We start from the raw sequence: 18,020 nt of genomic DNA, 5'->3' as shown, positions 1-18,020 counted from the left end.
AAGAGAAAGACCCCCTTTCCGCGCTCCGCGTCTTCCCGGTTCCCCGGCGAGCTGGATCGGGGGTCTCGGCGAAGCGCGCGAGGCTCCCCAGAGGCGCAAAGGCGCAGGAAGGGCGGCCGCCGCCCTTGGGAATGCGGAGCCCGGCGCGATGCTCGGGGGATGGCCGCCGCCTACCTGTTCGCGCAGCGCCCGCTCCTCGTCGAGCTCCCGCTGGAGCCGGCCGGCCCTTTCCTCGGCGCCGTCCGCCTGCTCTTGCAGGCTGCGGATCTTCCGGCGCACGGCCTCCAGCGAGCTGAGCCCCGCCGCCATGGGCACCGCAGGAGAGAGCGAGGAGGCTGCCAGAAGGGGAAGCGGGCCGCGGCCGACCGGCAAGCAGCGCGGCGCAAGGCCAGGAGGCAAGGCGGCGCCCACCCCGGCTCCTCCCGCCTCGCCGCCTCCGGAAGTCCGCCTTCCCGGCCCCGCCAGCGCCCACCTGCGCCGCCAGGAGACGCCGCGTCTCGGCGCGGAGCCGCGCCCTGCCCTGCAGTTGGCTGCGCCGGCACTTACTCGCAAGTAAGCCGCAGTCGTTTCAAGGCCGCATCCTCAGCGCCTGAAGAACTGCTCAAGCCCAGCATCACTGAGATCTGCGGGACTTCCTGCGGATAAAATGCGCTACGGATCGCGCTGCGTAATTCCTCGCCAAAGTTGTATGTGGAGACCTCCACCCCTTTTACACTGTTAGTTTGGAACTAAACCTCTCCCCTTACTAATTTTTAAAAATCAATAATATATATATCCAGCTTGATTGTAACAAGTGGAATTGTAAAACCAGTGGAATTCATTTCCTAGAATTCCTCGGGAGTGAGTCCAGCTCCAGTGCAAAGCAGTGGGTTTTGCTACTGAGTAGGCATGTCCATGGGGTCCAAGGGGTCACGAAGAAACAACAACAACAACAACAAACTTGTCCATGATCAGTTTGCATGCAGACACAGTTCCTCACATACTTTTTTTGCAAGGCCCACAAAATCTTACAGCAGAGTAAACACTTCTGGGATCATGCTATGTGATCTGCTTTTGATTGCATCTCTGCGTAAGAGTACCCAAATATTTCCCCAGTGCATGACCCTGAAGAGGCAGGCAACCTCTGGACTGTACCACAGGTCAAGGTGAAGGATGCTCTTTCACAAACACCTCAACTCCCTGCTTCAATAAATCTAGCATGTCAGGGTTATGCCTTAGCCTTTTTTCACGGGCGTACTAGCTATCTAGATGTTTTTGTATCAGTAGTGGAATTTATTAACCAAGTAAATATATTAACTATTTTTGCACACTACAATCCAGTGCTGTGAGCCCTCCCTAGCTACCTGAAGTGGAATAGCTCTGACACAAGTTGAGAGAACTTGGTATTGAATGCAGCCGGATCTCGCATTTCCCAAGATGCAGCCTGCTGACCCACAAGACTCTTGCTTGGGTAGCAAGGAAGGGTCACCTGGCCTTGTTGTTCCTGTGCTGTGGTGGACTAAGTGGCTTTGTCCCAGGCCTGTTCTCCTGGAACTGCCCCTGCCCCAGGCTCTCTCTCCTATTTGTACTAAGACAAAATGCCCTGGGGCAGGAATGGGCGAGAGGTTTGGGGGTTTGCTGCAGCAGAAAAGGGGGAGGGTGGAAGTGAATGGAGACTTTCCAGAAAAGGTGCACAAGTGCCACCTGGTGGTCAAAGATTCACAGCACTTCCAAGGTGGAAGGTGTTGTGCTCCCAGGGACAGATGGGACTTGGCTCTAAGTGATACTACAGCAACATTTCCTGGCTTTAAACCATCTAAAGAGTTGAGCCAGCTGTCACAATAGCACTGTAGGAAGTAGTTGCCAGGGACTGAGCCTGCTAAAGATTCCCAGCACTAATTGTTTAGCAGGCTACCTAGCAAGAGCCAGATATGCAAAAACAAGACAGACTCCCACCAACAGAGATTGCGAAAAGGCCACCATAACAATGTAAATGAAATGGGAGGACATGAGAATGAAAGGTGCTTGTCTACGTTTCTGGAAACCATTATGGGAGATATGCAGTGCAATCTTATGCATGTCTATTCAGAAGCAAATCCTGTTGTGTCTGACGGATATTACTCCTCAGTCTGGAAGGGTGGAGCTCAGTGGCTTTGCATGCAGATGGCCCCAGGTTCAACCCCTGGCATCGCCAGGTATAGCTTTGGGATTTCTATTGTCTGAAACCCTGGAGAACTGTTGCCAGTTAGTGTAGAGACAATACCGAGGTATATGGACTAAGGGTCTGATTCAGTACAAAGCTGCTTAGGGTTTTAGGATTGTGGCCTTAATGCCACTTAGCATTTGCTGGCATTCAAATCATTTCACATGCCTCATCTCACCAGTCCTCACAAGAGTCCTGCACGGTAGACCAATATTATTACCATCTCTATATTGGTCTATTTTTGCAGGGAAGGCTTAGAGAACTTGCATGAATTCTGACAAGTATGCTTGTTCAAGATAGCAGCAAAGAGAATTGTGGCCTCTCTGTACTCTAGGTGTGTTCGGTGGGGGGAGGGGGCTTTACATCCTTCTATTTGGGAAAGAGCAAAGAGGTTTTAAATTGGCTCTGAACATGCTTGTGTTATAATGCAAATGGAATGGAAAAATTGTGCCCCGCCCCCTGAGAAAACAGGAAGGGGGAAGGAGCAGGACTTGCTGGGCTAGAGAAAACTAGGAAGAATACTGTCTGAAACACAGGGAATGTCAAACCAGAGAATCGCCTTGAGTTGAACACTCCATATTCCAGAGTCATTCTAGGATGGGGGAAGGGGAGCTTAGTGACAGCAGGATGCTAAAGTGCTGTCCAAAATACTCCAGATATCTCCAAGGAGTTTCATAGCAACAAGGCACAGGGGGATTCTTGGCACCACCAGAAAAACCGGGGTGGAGGACAGTCGAAGGGCAGTAGAGGAGATGCCTTATGCCATCACCATTCCTTCCTTCTGATTGCAGAACCAAGTGGCGAATTCCAAAAGGATGCCTTTTGTAACTGACTCCAATTGGCTGGTCTTGGGGGTTTGGTAAAAAAACAAAAGCGGATCCTAAAGCCTGCCTACTCCTGATCTTGTCCAGTAATGCTGTCTTTGACTGGCACAGCTTGTCAGGGTCTCAGGCAAGGATCCTTTAAAGCAGGCTTTGCCAGTCTGGTGCCCAGCTGGCTAGAGTTGATGGGAGTTTTAGTTCAAAACCTGGGGGGGGGCACCAGATCACCAAACTTCTACAGTGGTACCTTGGGTTAAATACGCTTCAGGTTACATACGCTTCAGGTTACAGACTCCGCTAACCCAGAAATAGTACCTCGGGTTAAGAACTTTGCCTCAGGATGAGAACAGAAATCGTGCTCCAGTGGTGTGGCGGCAGCGGGAGGCCCCATTAGCTAAAGTGGTGCTTCAGATTAAGAACAGTTTCATGTTAAGAACGGACCTCCGAAATGAATTAAGTACTTAACCCGAGGTACTACTGTGTATGCAAAAACCAGGGGTGTCTGCCATTGAGCTATGGGCCTCTCTTTTTCTGCTCCCCCACAGGGAGTGGTTTCCTCACTCCTACCTTATCTACTGATATGAGCTATGACAAAGGCTAGCCAGGGTTTCCGTTTGACTAGGATTTGCAACTTCAGTTAAACTTTGGCTTCAAATCTTGGTCAGATGAGTTGCCAAGTTGGGTGTGGTGGGTGTTGGCCTATGGCAGAATCAGCTCCTCCCCAGTCCCGGTTTAAGCATGACACCAGGTATATATATATATATTTAAAACCCAGTAATTCGACAACTTACCTGGCTGGGACTGAGCATTTAGCATCTACAGAAACTTCTGCCAGGTTTTCAGCCCCAACCAGGTGCATTGTCTATGGTGACGATGTGAGCAACAGGAGTACGCCAGGAATCCGGTCTGTGGCATGTGGCTCTGGCGCACTAGTTGTTTCTACATGTAGATGTTTCTGCTTTTAAACACACACACACACACACACACACACACACACACACACACACACACACAGCTTCATATTTAAACTGAGCTTCAATTGTTTGCTTTAAAAATGCCCCTTTTAAAAATGAATGGAGAAGTCTGCAAGGAGGGTATTTTTTTAAAGAGAGAAGCTGCCTAGCCCTCTTCATTATAACAGTTTCCTTTCCACAAGACAGGATGTTCCACATGTTCAGAATTATATCCTACAGAGGTCGGCACATGGAAAATATTGTTCTGGTCATCCAAATTGATTTTTAGTTGAAAGCTGTGTTCAGAAGCCAGAAGGAACTTGGCCTGCTCACCCTCCTGGGAGGGAGGAACCCCCCCACGGATGGCCATTTTGGATTACCATAAACCTCCTGAGGAAGCCTTCAAAACACACACAGGCACTCAGGGCAGAAGTGGAGGATGGAATAACAGGCAGATTTCAGCTGCCATTTCAAGCACCTGGGGAGTAAGCCCCGGATTACTCAACTCACCTTACTTTTGGAGTATAATAGTATAGGATTGGGCTGAAAGGCTGCAATCCCTAGACACTTACCAGCCAGCAAGCCCCACCCCACTCAATCTACTCCGTGGGACTCGGTCCCGAGTCAACATGCTGCATGAGTAGTACTGATCTCTCTCTCTCTCTCTCTCTGTGTGTGTGTGTGTGTGTGTGTGTTTGTGTGTCTCCTGATAGCAAACATAGTTTTCAAAGCAGAGCAAGTTCAGATGGGGCTGCCTGTACTACAGCTTTCTGGCAGTGAAGGCTTCTGAAAGTAGGATCTGTGACAATTTAGAACAGTAGGGCACACCTTTACAGTAAAAGGGCACCTGCCAAGACTCTGCTGACTGGCGGAGGCCACGGAGGGAACAGGATAGCAACACCCTAAAGTTACTCATTAAGCCGTTCCCTCCCACTACAGGCAAACCAGTGTGTCTCAAAGGAAGTGATTTGGAGGCTGACTGCCGTCTGCTTTGCCCATGACTAATGTCCCCGCAGTTGCCCAATCCCAGCCGGTAAAGGTGATCTCACTCCAGGGAGCCCTTCCTCATGCACACTCATTTAACATCCGTCCTTCCCTAAGCATTTTTCTGAATCAGTCCAGGAAATTATTTCCTCTCTAGGCAAGTTGGCCTTCTAGATCAATCAGCACTGGATCTCCTTTTGCTGCTTTCTACAAAAAGAAACCCCACACCTAAAAGGTACAGGATGGGGAAGGAGCTCTCGCTTTCCTTTCAACATTTGCAAGCCAATGTGCCTGCTTTCTGAATTAAAGGGAAACGGCAAGAGTCTCTTTCTGAGAATCCAGTAGCATTTCTCAGCTCTCCCCAGCCTTCATCTGAGACAAGCCATTTCAAAATAGTCTGCATTCTTTTCCTTATAAGGAATATCTCCCCTGGATCTATATGCGGTTCCTTTGAACAAGTTAAATAAACCGGCTGGCTGGAATGCTGACTTCCATCTATAGAATGCCACATACGGGGGAAACACATCTGAACCAGATTAGACGCAGCCTGTCTCTCAGACGAAGAGTCATTCTGTGGTTCTATGGCTGAAATTAAGTCAAACAGATTCCTTTCTAGGCTGGGCACAATACTTTCTTTTTTAATCCTACGCAATGGACTGAGCAGAAATAAGAAAGAAGTTTGTCTTCCAACTTGCACTGGATCGTCTTCATTAAACACCACACTTTTGCCCATTCTTTCTAAAACCACTTATGTATATGGAAGTTATGCTACCATTTTTCAAATGAGTGAAATATAAGTGACATCATCTGCTTGGGATGTGCATCACCCGCTCTAAACTTGGGAGGACGTCTTTACTTGGAAAGAATTTCCCTTGCACTGTAATGGACGGGGAGCTACAAATGTCTGAGAGTTACATGCATGGGACTATTTAATACTCGTCAAGGGTTAGACAGGTGGGCGGAATGAGAGGCTGCAAAGGGTGCAGCTCTCACCCATACCATATAAAGTGCTGAGCTATATATAACCCCGATGCTTATTCTCTGGATCTATCTCCTGCAGACTGCAGACCCAGCAAGTATCACCTTCCGGGCTGAGTTCTCACAGCTGTAGTTTTCTTGACAAACCTTCTGACTTTCAAAACCAGAAGATGGTTTGGAAGTTAAGAATCATTGGCCTAACTCTACCCTCAAATCCTTAAGCACAGACATCTTTTGGTAACCTACTGGGTATCCATTATATGCATTGGAGCCTCAACTCAACAACCCTAATTATTTACATCCCTTCTCTGTTTTATGTGTATCAATATGTGTCTTTTGAATGGTTGCAAAGATTTTAAATGTAACATCAATTATCCCTTCATCCTCTGCCTGCATATTGACCCCCGAGAGACATATTTCCCCTTAGCTTATGAAGCAGTAGCACTTCACATGCTTGGAGGTACCCAAAATGAACAAATGGTACCCATGCTCTTTGGTGATGGGGTGACTGTCATCATGCAAGGAAAATGGTCTGTTCCTGCCCATCCGCCCATGTCAAGAGATGCCTGGCCCTGAAGATGGACTTGGGTGGCCTTAGAGATGGCATAGGCTGTTGGCAGCCCAAGTGTTAGTGGTGTGTGTGATGGTGGAAAGGGAAGGGTACTCACATCTGCAGCCTTTTTCTCTGCCACCTCCAACTTTTCCTGGGCATCTTTCAGGGACTCAGAATATTTGTCCAGTTCATCTTCAGTGCTCTTCAGCTTCTTTTGCAGAGACACCAGCTCATCCTCCAGCTGGTTGTGGCGTGGGGAAAGCAGGGAGGACGTGTGGGAGAAGGGGGTGCAGCAGGCAAGGTGATCGCGCACAGGAGAGGTGCAGGTGCAGAAGGACAGATGGACAGAGGAGGAGAGAAGGAGGAAAGAGGGAGAGAAGGAGAACCGTTAGCATCCTCTCAGCACGGTACCTTGGTGGCCTTCTCATCCGCAGCCAGCAGGCTCTCTTCCGCTTTGTGCTGCTCTTCCAGAACCCGGTCCCTCTCATCCTCAGAGACCCGCAGTTGCTTTTCCAACTGCAGAATGTCCTCCTCCAACTAGCCACGCATGTTAGAGGCAAAAGAGGAGGAGACAGACAAGACACTCAGATGCATTTGTGTTCAGGGACATTGCCCTGCCTTTAGCCACCCTCTTGGATTCCTCCCACCCACCCCAGAATGAGTGGGCACAATATTTTAAAAAGTCTCCATCACATGGGCAGACAAGACCAGAAGCAGGAGAAAAGGCATTAACCAAGTGGCATGTGAGGCAGGATGCAACAGATCTGAGCCGTGGACTCAGCCCCATCCACAGGCCAGTCAACACCCTGTGCTTAGATATAGTTATTGACTTAGAGGGTTTGGTTGTTCTTTTTATTTTTAATCCCACTCTGGAGATCACTTTAAAAAAAGTGGGGTGGGAGACAGTCCCTGATTTGAACTGGACCCCAATCCAGCTATACTTAATCACTAGTCAATCTTGCTGAAACCAACAAAACAAGTTATTTGTGAGTAACTATTTTCAGTGGGGCTTAGTCATGACAAGCTTGAGCTGGCCTGGGCTGACTGATGGCAAGGACCCTCATGCCCACTTGGAAGCCAAGCAGAAGGGGGAATGTTGGGGCTTCCTCCCACAGGGAGGCTGTGGGCTCAATCCTCTAGGCATGCCTCCTCAGGATCAGGGCCCTTGAGCCCAATGGGCAGCCTCACCGCCTGGCCTTCTGCATCTTTTCTCAGAAGTAAAATCCCACCCCCATGGGATTTTACTTCTGAGAAAAGAGGCTTCTGGTCCTGCTGTAGGGATTCTGCTCCTCTTATTGCAGTAAAACTAGTCTGACGCTCAGAAAGCTGGCAGGCCGGCCTGTGTCTCCGTGTGTCAGAAAGTCCCACCGGCACACCCTGCTTCTCCTCCTCCAGGACCTGGGAGCCGCGGAGCGGGGCCTGCTACTGTCGAGCCACCGTCCAGAAACGTTCCCCTTCAGCCTCCTCAGGAGGAGGTGCAGGCCCCTTCTCTCCCACGAGCCCAGCTTCTTCCAGGGGCAACAAAGAAAGACACCCCCGACTTTAGGCAAATTTCCTCGACGGCCCATCGCGCCCTCTTTCTTACAAAGCTCTCCAGAAACCCAACGCCGGGAAGGCAGCCCGTCGGTCTGGAACCTCCTGGAGATCCACGGACCTTCCTCCCGAGGAAACACGTCGAGAATCGGGAGGGTCGTTTGCTGGCGCGCCCCCTTGCCTTCTCGGGGGGTGGTTCCCCACATTCCCCAGCCCCACTCCAAACTCCCTCCACTCCCCTGCGGGGCCCCGACGGGGCGTCCGCCCACCTGCTTGCTCCTGTCCTCGGCCGCCTTCTTGTCGGCTTCGGCTTGCTCGGCCCGGTCCAAGGCGTTCTCCTTGTCCAGCTTGAGCATCTGCATCTTCTTCTTGATGGCATCCATGGCGGCGGCGGCGGTGGTCGGGGGTCAGCGGCAAGAAGAAGAAGAGCGTCCCGGCTCGAAGGCGGCGGCGGCGGCGGCGGACCTGTGCTGCGTCTGGCTGCTGCTGCGTCTGGAGCTGCCTTCCTGGAGGAGGCTGGGCTGCGCGGAGACGAAGGGCCGGGCTGAAGTGCGAGCGCCTCCCCAGTCGCGCCGGGCAGATAAGTACCGCCGTCCCCGGGGGCCGAGTGCATTCCTGGAGACATCCAATACTTTTTTGGGAAAGGGCTCGCGCCGCCCTTCCTCCGCCCGCCCGCCTCCCCAGCCCTCCTCCTCTCCTTCTCCGCATCCTTTTCTCTTCTCCCTGCCATTTGATCCCAGAGATGCCTATATAAGGGCAAAGAGGGACGGGGCGAGGAGGCAGGAGCCGCTGCCGGGGAGCCTCCGTCCAACCTCGCGGCCCGACGGCGCTTCTGCTTCTTCCCCCAAGACGCGGCCCAAGATGGCCCTCAGCAGCCTGGACGGCTTTCCCAGGAGGCGGGTGAAGACCATGGACGGCCGTTGCTGCCTTCCCCCTCCGCCGTCGGAAGCGGGAGATTCCTCCGGAGCGCAAGTGGCCAGCGCGCCCTGCGCCTTCCCGTCCTTTGGGGCATCTTGTGAGAACTTGAAGAGGGTGATGGACCCGATGGACGCCCCCCTCCCAGGCTCTTTTTACCTTTATACAGTCCAAGGGGAAGCAGGTTCAAAGGCAGACTCAAGCCATTAAGCTCTCCAACTCCCTTGGATTAATTGATTGTATGTCCTAGATACTTTTCATTCAAATGAATCCCAAAGTGGTTTGCAAACAATAAAGAATATCGTAATACAGCATAACAGAACCTCTCAAGTACAGCATAAACCATATAAAATAATTAACAAATCATCAGTGAAACAATTACAATCGCTTTATAAAATACTTTACTGATAACCCTGAAGAAAGGCAGCCACTGAAATCAAACCTTGAAGTTTGGCAAACTCAAATAGACTGATTGGTCCTGGAGTGGGGAGGGAGGCAAGCTGGGATTTTGCCTTCCCCACCCTTTTGTAATTGTTATGTACTGGAAATCAATAAAATTATACTTATAATAAAATTTTGAAAAACCAGTTAATAGCTATGGAACACTATTAACAAAGCAGCAATGAAAAACAAGCTAAGCATCACAATTACAACAAAAGTCATTATATATGGCATTTATAACCTATAAAACATGAATCTTTGGGCCACTCCTCCCTCAGCCTGATCTACCTCATCTTGGGAGGGTGGCACTGAAGGAAAGAGAGCCGGGCTCTATAGAGGAAGGGTAGGCAATTTCTTTTGTTGAGGGTTGCACTGCCTTGGGCATAACCTTCCACAGGCTGCATGCCTATGGTGGGCGGAGCCAGAGACAAAAATGTTCTGGATTAACTGATCTGGAATCAGGACAACCTGGCTTTGATGTCCACCATGGCTACTACCTCCGGTAAGAATGCCTAGGCTTGACCCGGCTATAGAGTTCTGCAGCTAGACGCCTCGCATGCCGCAGCCTCTCTCTGCCCTGGGTCACTCAAGCCTCACCTGGGGATGGACCTGCAGCTGGGCGGGCACATGCTGCAGCCCAGGCAAGTGGGCAGCAGCATTGCTGCCTACTCTCCTCTGCACCCCCGGGTCAGGCTTGACCCAGGAATGGAGTTGCGGCTGGTGGCGTTTGGCGCAAGGAAGCTGCCCGTCTCTGCAGCTCCCTCACACATCAGATCCAGGCTCTGATGAGGGAGCCTGTTGTGGTGGCCCCTGGACCATGGCCTCCCCAGCCCTCCCCCCATGCTACACCACTGGGCCAACCAGATGCCTGTGGCGGGAAACATGCAAGCAGAACCTGAGCACAAGAGGCCTCTCCCCTTCTGCAGTTTCCAGCAACTAGTGTGCAGAAGCACAGAAAGTGTGTGGATGATGAGATGTACATAAAAAATCCAGGCAAAATGAGGAAGCAGAAAAAAGGAGCCCTGATGGGATGGAAGAGTGGGCAACTTCAGAAGGCATTGGAGGACCACATCAGGTGCGTCCCTGGGTCTCAGGTTTCCCCTCTTGTGCTGTAAGAGAAATGCAAGATCTAATTGTACTAAAAGAAACACAATAAAATCAAGCAATAACATGTTTTAAAACTTAGATGGACAACCAGTTTAAAACCCATCCATTGCTTGAATTGAAACAAATGTACCGTACACACAACTCAAATGCTACTTACATTTTTTTCAGACAATGCTATAGTGGAAAGGCCATGTTACAAATTTCTGTTTCCCCCTCCCCGCATTTCCTTGTTGCAATAACATGCCAGAGACAAAACAGTCAAAGAAAGAAAGAGACCAAGTGTGCTCTCTTAACTTGCTGCCGTGCTGATTAATCAACCCCAGAATTCATTGGTTAACCTTCAGAGTAAAGTTTATTGCCCTGTTTTAAGATATGGGAGAGGATTTGGATTAGTCAGTCTTCCTTTGCTGCAGGAAACTGAGGTCCCAACCCCACAATCTTTCTCTCTCCCCCACCCCAGTGACAGTTCTCAGTCTTCGAACATAGAACTACATGACAGACCTTTCTGTAGAAGTAGAGCATTTGCTCTGCGTGCAGAAGGTTCAATCCTGCCATCTCCATGTGGGGCTCATGAAAAGCTCCTGTCTGAGCCAGTGCAGAATCTATATGGATTAATGGTCTAACTCTGTATAGAGGAGAATGTTTCTAAGCATGCACAGATGTTCCCCCATACATATTCAGATGGGGAAGACTTCTGAGTCCTTTCTGCTGGCTTTGTTAATGAGTTATTTAAATGGTTTTATTGATATACTGCACACTGTTTTATGTGTTTTGCCTTTTACACCTTTAGCCTTTTTGAAGTAAGTAAATTAATGCTGCTATTATCATCATCATCATCATCATCATTATTATTATGTCTGATCTGATTGCTTCTTATAAGTCCTGTGAACAGGGCAGGGGCTATACTATGATCCATCACACTCTTTGTTCCAAATAAATACAAAAATGCTAGCAGTATGATGAACTTCACATTAATCAAGAAGAGAATATCCCTGAGCATGCGTAAAAAAATAATTCCCCTTGCACTGCAGTAAGACAGGAGGAAGAGAGTTCAGAACAAAGGGGATGACTTCTGAGTCAAAGCAGCTTCATGCCAGCAACTAAATACCCTGCGGGGATATTCTAACCTGCACTATCAACTGTCCATGCAAAACAAGCTGCTGATCACTATTCCAAATTAATAATGTTTGCAGAGTGTTGCCAGTGCCCTAAAGGCAGCCTTGCATGTCACAGCCAAGTTTGCCCTTATCATAGAACTGTATCCAGTCCCAGGGTCCTCAGAGACTGTGCCTGGACTATGTAGTTCAAAGTTTGCAAACACTCTGCTGTGTTCACACCAGAGTTCACACGACCTTTTTAGGGGGAGCTGAAATCCTTGAGGACGTTAAAAGTCCGTTTGTTTATTTAAGTGTTTTTAGGTCTCTCAAGGTAAATACCCCACAAGGCAGCTGACAATTACTTAAAATACAAAACTACAAAAACAGATGCTTATAAAAACAAAACAATAAAACACCACAAATGAACAGAAGATAAAGCTTTTCATAAAGTCTGGCTAAAAGATGAAAACTAGCTTCAAGGGTAGCATCACAACTGAGGGTCTGATTGGCTCATGAAACCCTTTTTCTGCTTTTCACTCACAGGCCAGGCAGGGGAAGAATATTTTCGTAACTGCAGCAGCCCTGGTAGATCAGATTTTGGCATGTCATTACATTTCTAATGGGAACAACACATGTGGGAACTGAATGAGGAATGACGTCGGCAGAGGTTAGGTTCGGGGAGGTATAAAAATATTTAGCTTTGAGCTACATAAGCCTGCACTTTCCCCTTTCCCACCGCCCCAATTGCTGACAATTTGCTTAAAATGACATTAATAAAAACCCACATTCATTTGTGTTGTCCATGAGGCAGGGCACGCCACACATTGGAAGCCGAGGGAGTGCTCCATTTTTCAGAGTTAAAACGGGATCTTTTTGGAATCGTGCTCACCCCTGAAAATGTTTATTCTAAGAGAAAACATGATCCCTCTTGAAAGGAACTTGATGCCCTCTTATACTCCACAAGTCACTGACCTGATCAGAAGGACATGGGGCCCAGATCATTGACTCACACAGGGATACAATGGGCAAACTCTTCTGAGAACAGATAATCTGGCTGCATGTCTACACAAGCAGCAATCCTGATGGAGTAGGATAACTGGATGCAAGCACAGCCTGGCTGGAATAATAGAATCATAAAATCATAGAATTGTAGAGTTGGAAGGGATCCCAATGCAGGAATAATACTCTCAGTGTATAAGAGTACTCAAATATTTCCCAGTGCATGGCCCTGAAGAGGCAGGCAACCTCTTCCACAAACACCTCAAATCCCTGCAGCAATAAATCTAGCATGCCAGGGTTATTGTCTAGCCTTTTTTTCATGGGTGTACTAGCTATCTAGATGCAGGGATTTAGTTGTTTTTGTATCAGTAGTGGAATGTATTAACCAAATAAACATATTAACCATTTTTGCACATGGAGAAACAATCCTGTCCCGTGAGCCCTCCCTTGCTACCTGAAGTGGAATAGCTCTGACACAAGATGAGAGAACTTGGTATTGAATACAGCTGGATCTCGCATTTCCCAAGATGCAGCCCCCTGACCCGCATGACTCTTGCTTGGGGAGATGGAGGTGCCCAGCAAGGAAGAGTCACTTGGCCTTGTTGTTCCTGTGCTGTGGTGGACCACAGGAAGCGGCTTGGTCCCAGGCCTGTTCCCCTAGAACTTCGGCCTGGGAATCCCTGGGCGCCTGAGAGGAATGTGCCTTGCCCCGTGCCAGATTCTTTGTCCATCTAGCTGGGTATTGCCTCCTTTGACTGGCAGTGGCTTCTCAGGGTGATCGTGGGCACAGATCCATCACTTCCATCACTCACTGCTACCAGATCTTTCCTTCTTTTTCAAACTGTAGGCACATCACACAGAGCTGCAGTGAGCAGCCTTTTCTGAGGGTGGGCAGCTTGGGGTCACAAAATATTTCAGGCCTCCCAAGCAATGGTGCGTCTTGCTCAACTGCAGGCCTGAAGCATGTTAGGGGCCAGCAGTTAGAGTGACTGAGTGTATAATTTAGAGACATTCCCTTAAATGGGATGGGAATCAGGAATATGTAATTTGTGGACATGGCCTAAAGGCATGTAGGCCTGTCAGAGCACAGCAAGGCATAAAAGACGGTGGCATAAATTGGAGGGAGGTATGCAGGCTGAAATCGTTTCTCTGCTCCCCCCACTTCCTGCTGCCTACATTCTTGGATGTACATCATGCAACATGATGTCCAATGGAGAATGAATAAAGTATCAGTGGCAGCACTGGGGGGTCCTCCAGAGGTGCTGAAGCCAAGCAGCTGCCCAGCAGTACCATCCCCAGGTGCCCGTTTGGAACACCTGCCTCTGGCATTTGATCTCTGGGTCTCACTTGGTTGAAAAAGCTACAACAATCTCTCCTCTTCTCCCTGTACTTTGCCTATGGACATACCTTCCAGAAGTCCACCATTTATTTGCTAGTCCTTAAGGTAGCACTAGACTTTTTAAGGGCTGCTCCGCATGCCCTGTTTATTGTTCATGACGCCGGTGGCATTGTGGTGTAAACCACAGAGCCTTGGGCTTGCCGATCAGAAGGTCGGTGGTTCGAATCGGTCCCAGCTCCTGCCAACCTAGCAGTTCAAAAGCACGTCAAAGTGCAAGTAGATAAATAGGTACCGCTTCGGCGGGAAGGTAAATGGCGTTTCTGTGCGCTGCTCTGGTTCACCAGAAGCGTCTTAGTCATGCTGGCCACATGACCCGGAAAAACTGTCTGCGGACAAACGTTGGCTCCCTCGGTCTGTAAAGCGAGATGAGCGCCGCAACCCCAGAGTCGTTCCTGACTGGACTTAACTGTCAGGGGTCCTTTACCTTTACTTTTATGATGATTTGTGCTCATGATGTTATCTGGACGGTCATACATGATCTCACTTTCCTCACTATTTGTGCATCCCAAAGCTTTGGGGTATTCATACCGCTTCATTTCCAACCATTGCCTGCCTTGTAATTTCTTGATGAAGCCCTGTGACTTTTAATGCCCAAATGTTCTAGGTTTGTTTTCGCTGTGCTGAAGCCCCTGCAGACAGTGTGGTGGTGTTGGGGAAGCATCACAGAACCATTAAAAAAGCAGAATAAATCCACTATTAATGTGCCATTGTTTTTTCAAGAGCATGTGGACTGGGACTGATGACAGTTGTTTTCCTGTCAGTCAATCTCACAGTTCAAAGCTGGAGCTAGCTCACTCAGGTCTTACTGCATGAAACCAGTTGCTGTGACTAAAAGTCCTGGCCTCCCCACAGCCGTGTTTGTTTCCTCTTCTCCAGGGCTTCTTTCAAGCAATCGGAGACTGTGCCTGCGTGAAGCCTGTCTTTGCTGCTCCTGTTTCATACAGCTCCTGGTTCTAGGAGTCAGAGGGGACTCCTAGTCCTGTCGCAGCAGCAGGGGGGGGGGGGCAACACCTGTGACTCTTCACCTGCCTGAGTCATCTCAGCCTCTTGACCTCCCTCCTTCCACTTGCCTGCTTCAGCTTCTGCCTCTGTTCCTTGACTGCTCTCCATCACAGACCCTCCCTGCTCACTAAGCCCTGTTTACCCCTTCAGCTTCCGACACCTCCTTTCCCCAGTCTTTTCCCTCTTCTCCCTGCAGCCATTCATTGTTGTCCCACCACCACTCCTCTGAGTCTTCTTCTCTTGGTGGTTCCCCAGTAGGCACATCCCACCATTCCTCCGCATCCAACCAGTCCATACCATAGTCCAATAACATCTGGAAGTCACCCCATTGATGCAGAAAGCTGGTCTAGGTTATCAGCAATGGCAACAACATTCATTTCATTTTGAAATGTAGAGGTGGCTCCTTTGTTCAGCTGTTGGCTGACACAAAAAGCTCCATGTAACATCCAGGTTAGATTACTGCAGTGAACTCTTATGTGGGGCTGCCCTTGAGGTTGGTCTGGAAGTTGCAGCTAGTGCAAAATGGGTCAGCCTGACTGATCACTGGGGCAGGATAATCACCACCATGTTACGCTGCTGTGGAAAGAATTACCAATTAGCTACTGAGCTAAGTTCAAAGTTCTGGTTCTGGTATACAAACCCCAATGCAGCTTGAGATGATACCAAAAAATACTGCATACCCTCTAATGTTTTTCCAATGAAAATAGGAATGTCCCATTCCATCACCATCATTTTATTATTTATACCCTGCCCATCTCACTGGGTTGCCCCAGTCACTCTGGGCAGCTTCCAACATATATAAAAACATAATAAAACATCACACATTAAATTACTTCCCCCATACAGATGTCCTCTAAAGGTTGTATAGTTACTTATCTCCTTGGTTCATGGGGGTCACACAACTCCATACCTAGGGTTGCCATACGTCTGGAATTTCCCAGACATGGCCGGTATTCAGCCCTGGTAAACAGCGTCCAGATGAAAATCACTGAAATGTCCGGGAAAATCCAGAAAGCCCATGTCGGATGTTTGGATTTGATACCCCGCTTTATCACTACCCTAAGGAGTCTCAAAGCGGCTAACAATCTCCTTTTCCCTTCCTCCCCCACAACAAACACTCTGTGAGGTGAGTGGGGCTGAGAGACTTCAAAGAAGAAGTGTGACTAGCCCAAGGTCACCCAGCAGCTGCATGTGGAGGAGCGGGGAAGCGAACCCGGTTCCCCAGATTACGAGACTACCGCTCTTAACCACTACACCACACTGGATGTGTAGCTTTTAGCGAATTTAATTAAAAATAGCTCAAAATCTCTCTTTTAAAAAAAAAGATTTTGCAAGAAAAGCTCAACAACTTTGGACAAAACTTTAAAAAGCCCAACAATGTCTGCATCCGGATTTTTCACTACCATACCCTCCAACATTTCTCTGATGAAAATAGAGACATCTGAAGGAAAAGCAGGACATTCTGGGATCAAATCAGAAACCAGGATGGCTTCTAAAAATCTGGGACTGTCCCTGGAAAATAGTGACACTTGAGGTTCTGATATCGTCTCAGCTCTCATACACCCAGCTGATCAAATATCATCTGTTTGTCACAGCAGTCAGGCCTTTAGTGCTGTGGCAGCTGCCCTCTGGAATTCCTACCCCTTGGATATTAGACAGGCGCCATTTCTGCTGTCTTTTCAGTGCCTGCTGAAGGTCTTCTTCTTCCAACAAGCCTTTTAAGTCGAGATTTATTTCCAGTCTGCATCTACACTGGAACTGTTTTTAAGATGCTTTCAGAACTTTTAAATTGTTTTTATCGCTTTGGGAGGAAGGGTGGGATATAAAATTTTAAAAAAGGAAAGGTTGCATATTACATCCTGCCTGAGCCCAGATGACTAAAACAGAGGAAGGCTCTTCTACTGCCTCTGGGCAAAAGGGAACATCTTTCAGGCAGCAGCATCCTGTTTGACAACTTACAAGGAGGGACTGACAAACCTCTCATTCAGTTCCTCTTTGGAGAGAGGATGTTGAATGTGGTTTGGGAGCCCCAGGCATGGGGGGGAAGTCTGGAGAACCAGTCTGGGTACAGAAATCTTTCTTTCCCTGTAGGAAGATAGAACGTTGCCAACCCTAAATGCTTTAGCAAGCATTGAAATCTGTGAATGAGAATTTTCTTGTTTACAGTGAGAGTTTGCTTCTCCCAGGGAGCTGAATATCTGGCAATTTAACTTGTTCCTCTAGTTATGTGTACAGGAACGTAAAACAAAAACACAACATGCTTGCACAGATTCTTCAAAAGACCCAGCAGGGAAATTTCATCAGGTTTGCAGAGTATAAGGACCGTATGGGACAATTGCAGCCCCCACCAATTATTTGTGATTCCACCCTGGGAAATTCCAAACACCCACCGCTTGGGGCTTCTTTCCCCACCTCAACTGTGGCCTGCACAGACCTGTCAATTAAGGGGGTGGAGAAAGGAGGGTGCCTTGCACTGTGCTCGGAATGGCTCCTACTCTCCTTGTGCACCTCACAGATGTGCAAGGAAGTCACTTTGTCCAGCCACTTGTGGCCAAGTATCCCCACTGCCCACACAGCAGCCTCAGAGGATAGTTGCCAGGAGGGTGAAAGCCTTGGGAGGTAAGAAGGGGGAGGGGAGGGGAGAGAGATTCAGACCAATGCCAGTCCCCAGACAAAAAGTCCCCCAAAAGCAAGGCCTGCCTGATTTTGCTACCTTGGGACTGTCAGGGCAAGGCTTTAGGGAAGAGGTTCAGGACCCCACTCAGGAAGATGAGCAGGAAGGGTCACCAAACACAGCAAGACTGACTCACAACATTTTGAAAGTAGGCAAAACCATACATACAGTCAAAAGAGGCTGAAGGCCCCTATCCACCTAAGGCTGTGAAGTCCAGAGTAAAATTACATGGCTGCATCCCTGATTGGGGAAGGAGACTTCCTCTCCCTTCAGGAGCAATTTGCACACATTGCATCAATGTGTTTGTATGTGCAAAGGTATGCGCAGGTTGTTCACACCTTATGCTCAGGTACTGGGGGATGCAATGTTGGGGGCAGGGCTA

At 48.8% G+C, this 18,020-nt stretch overlaps 1 protein-coding gene across 17 annotated transcripts in view; it reads right to left on the bottom strand.

The window, feature by feature from the left end:
- The window catches only part of TPM1 (tropomyosin 1), a gene marked incomplete at its 3' end in the record, with an annotated part of 58,640 nt that overhangs the window by 23,160 nt on the left and 17,460 nt on the right, over positions 1–18,020 (bottom strand). For 6 of the 17 annotated variants that reach the window (XR_014541689.1, XR_014541690.1, XR_014541691.1 and 3 more), the window contains exons 2-3: positions 8,274–10,469; positions 6,587–6,712 (exon numbers count right to left, since the gene is read on the bottom strand). Coding sequence is in view for 14 of the 17 variants with exons in the window: in XM_083586957.1 (XP_083443083.1) it covers positions 6,587–6,712; positions 8,274–8,387 (240 nt within the window). Of the gene's footprint in view, positions 1–174; positions 576–6,586; positions 6,713–6,882; positions 7,009–8,273; positions 10,470–10,624; positions 10,750–18,020 lie in introns of those variants that run through there. The other 11 variants (XM_083586951.1, XM_083586952.1, XM_083586953.1 and 8 more) reach the window with 9 other exon arrangements.

This window comes from Podarcis filfolensis, assembly GCF_964270895.1.
Source record: "Podarcis filfolensis genome assembly, chromosome: 14".
NCBI lineage: Eukaryota > Metazoa > Chordata > Lepidosauria > Squamata > Lacertidae > Podarcis > Podarcis filfolensis.
The sequence above is the reverse complement of the archived record's forward strand: the minus strand, read 5'-3'. Positions and strand labels throughout refer to the sequence as shown.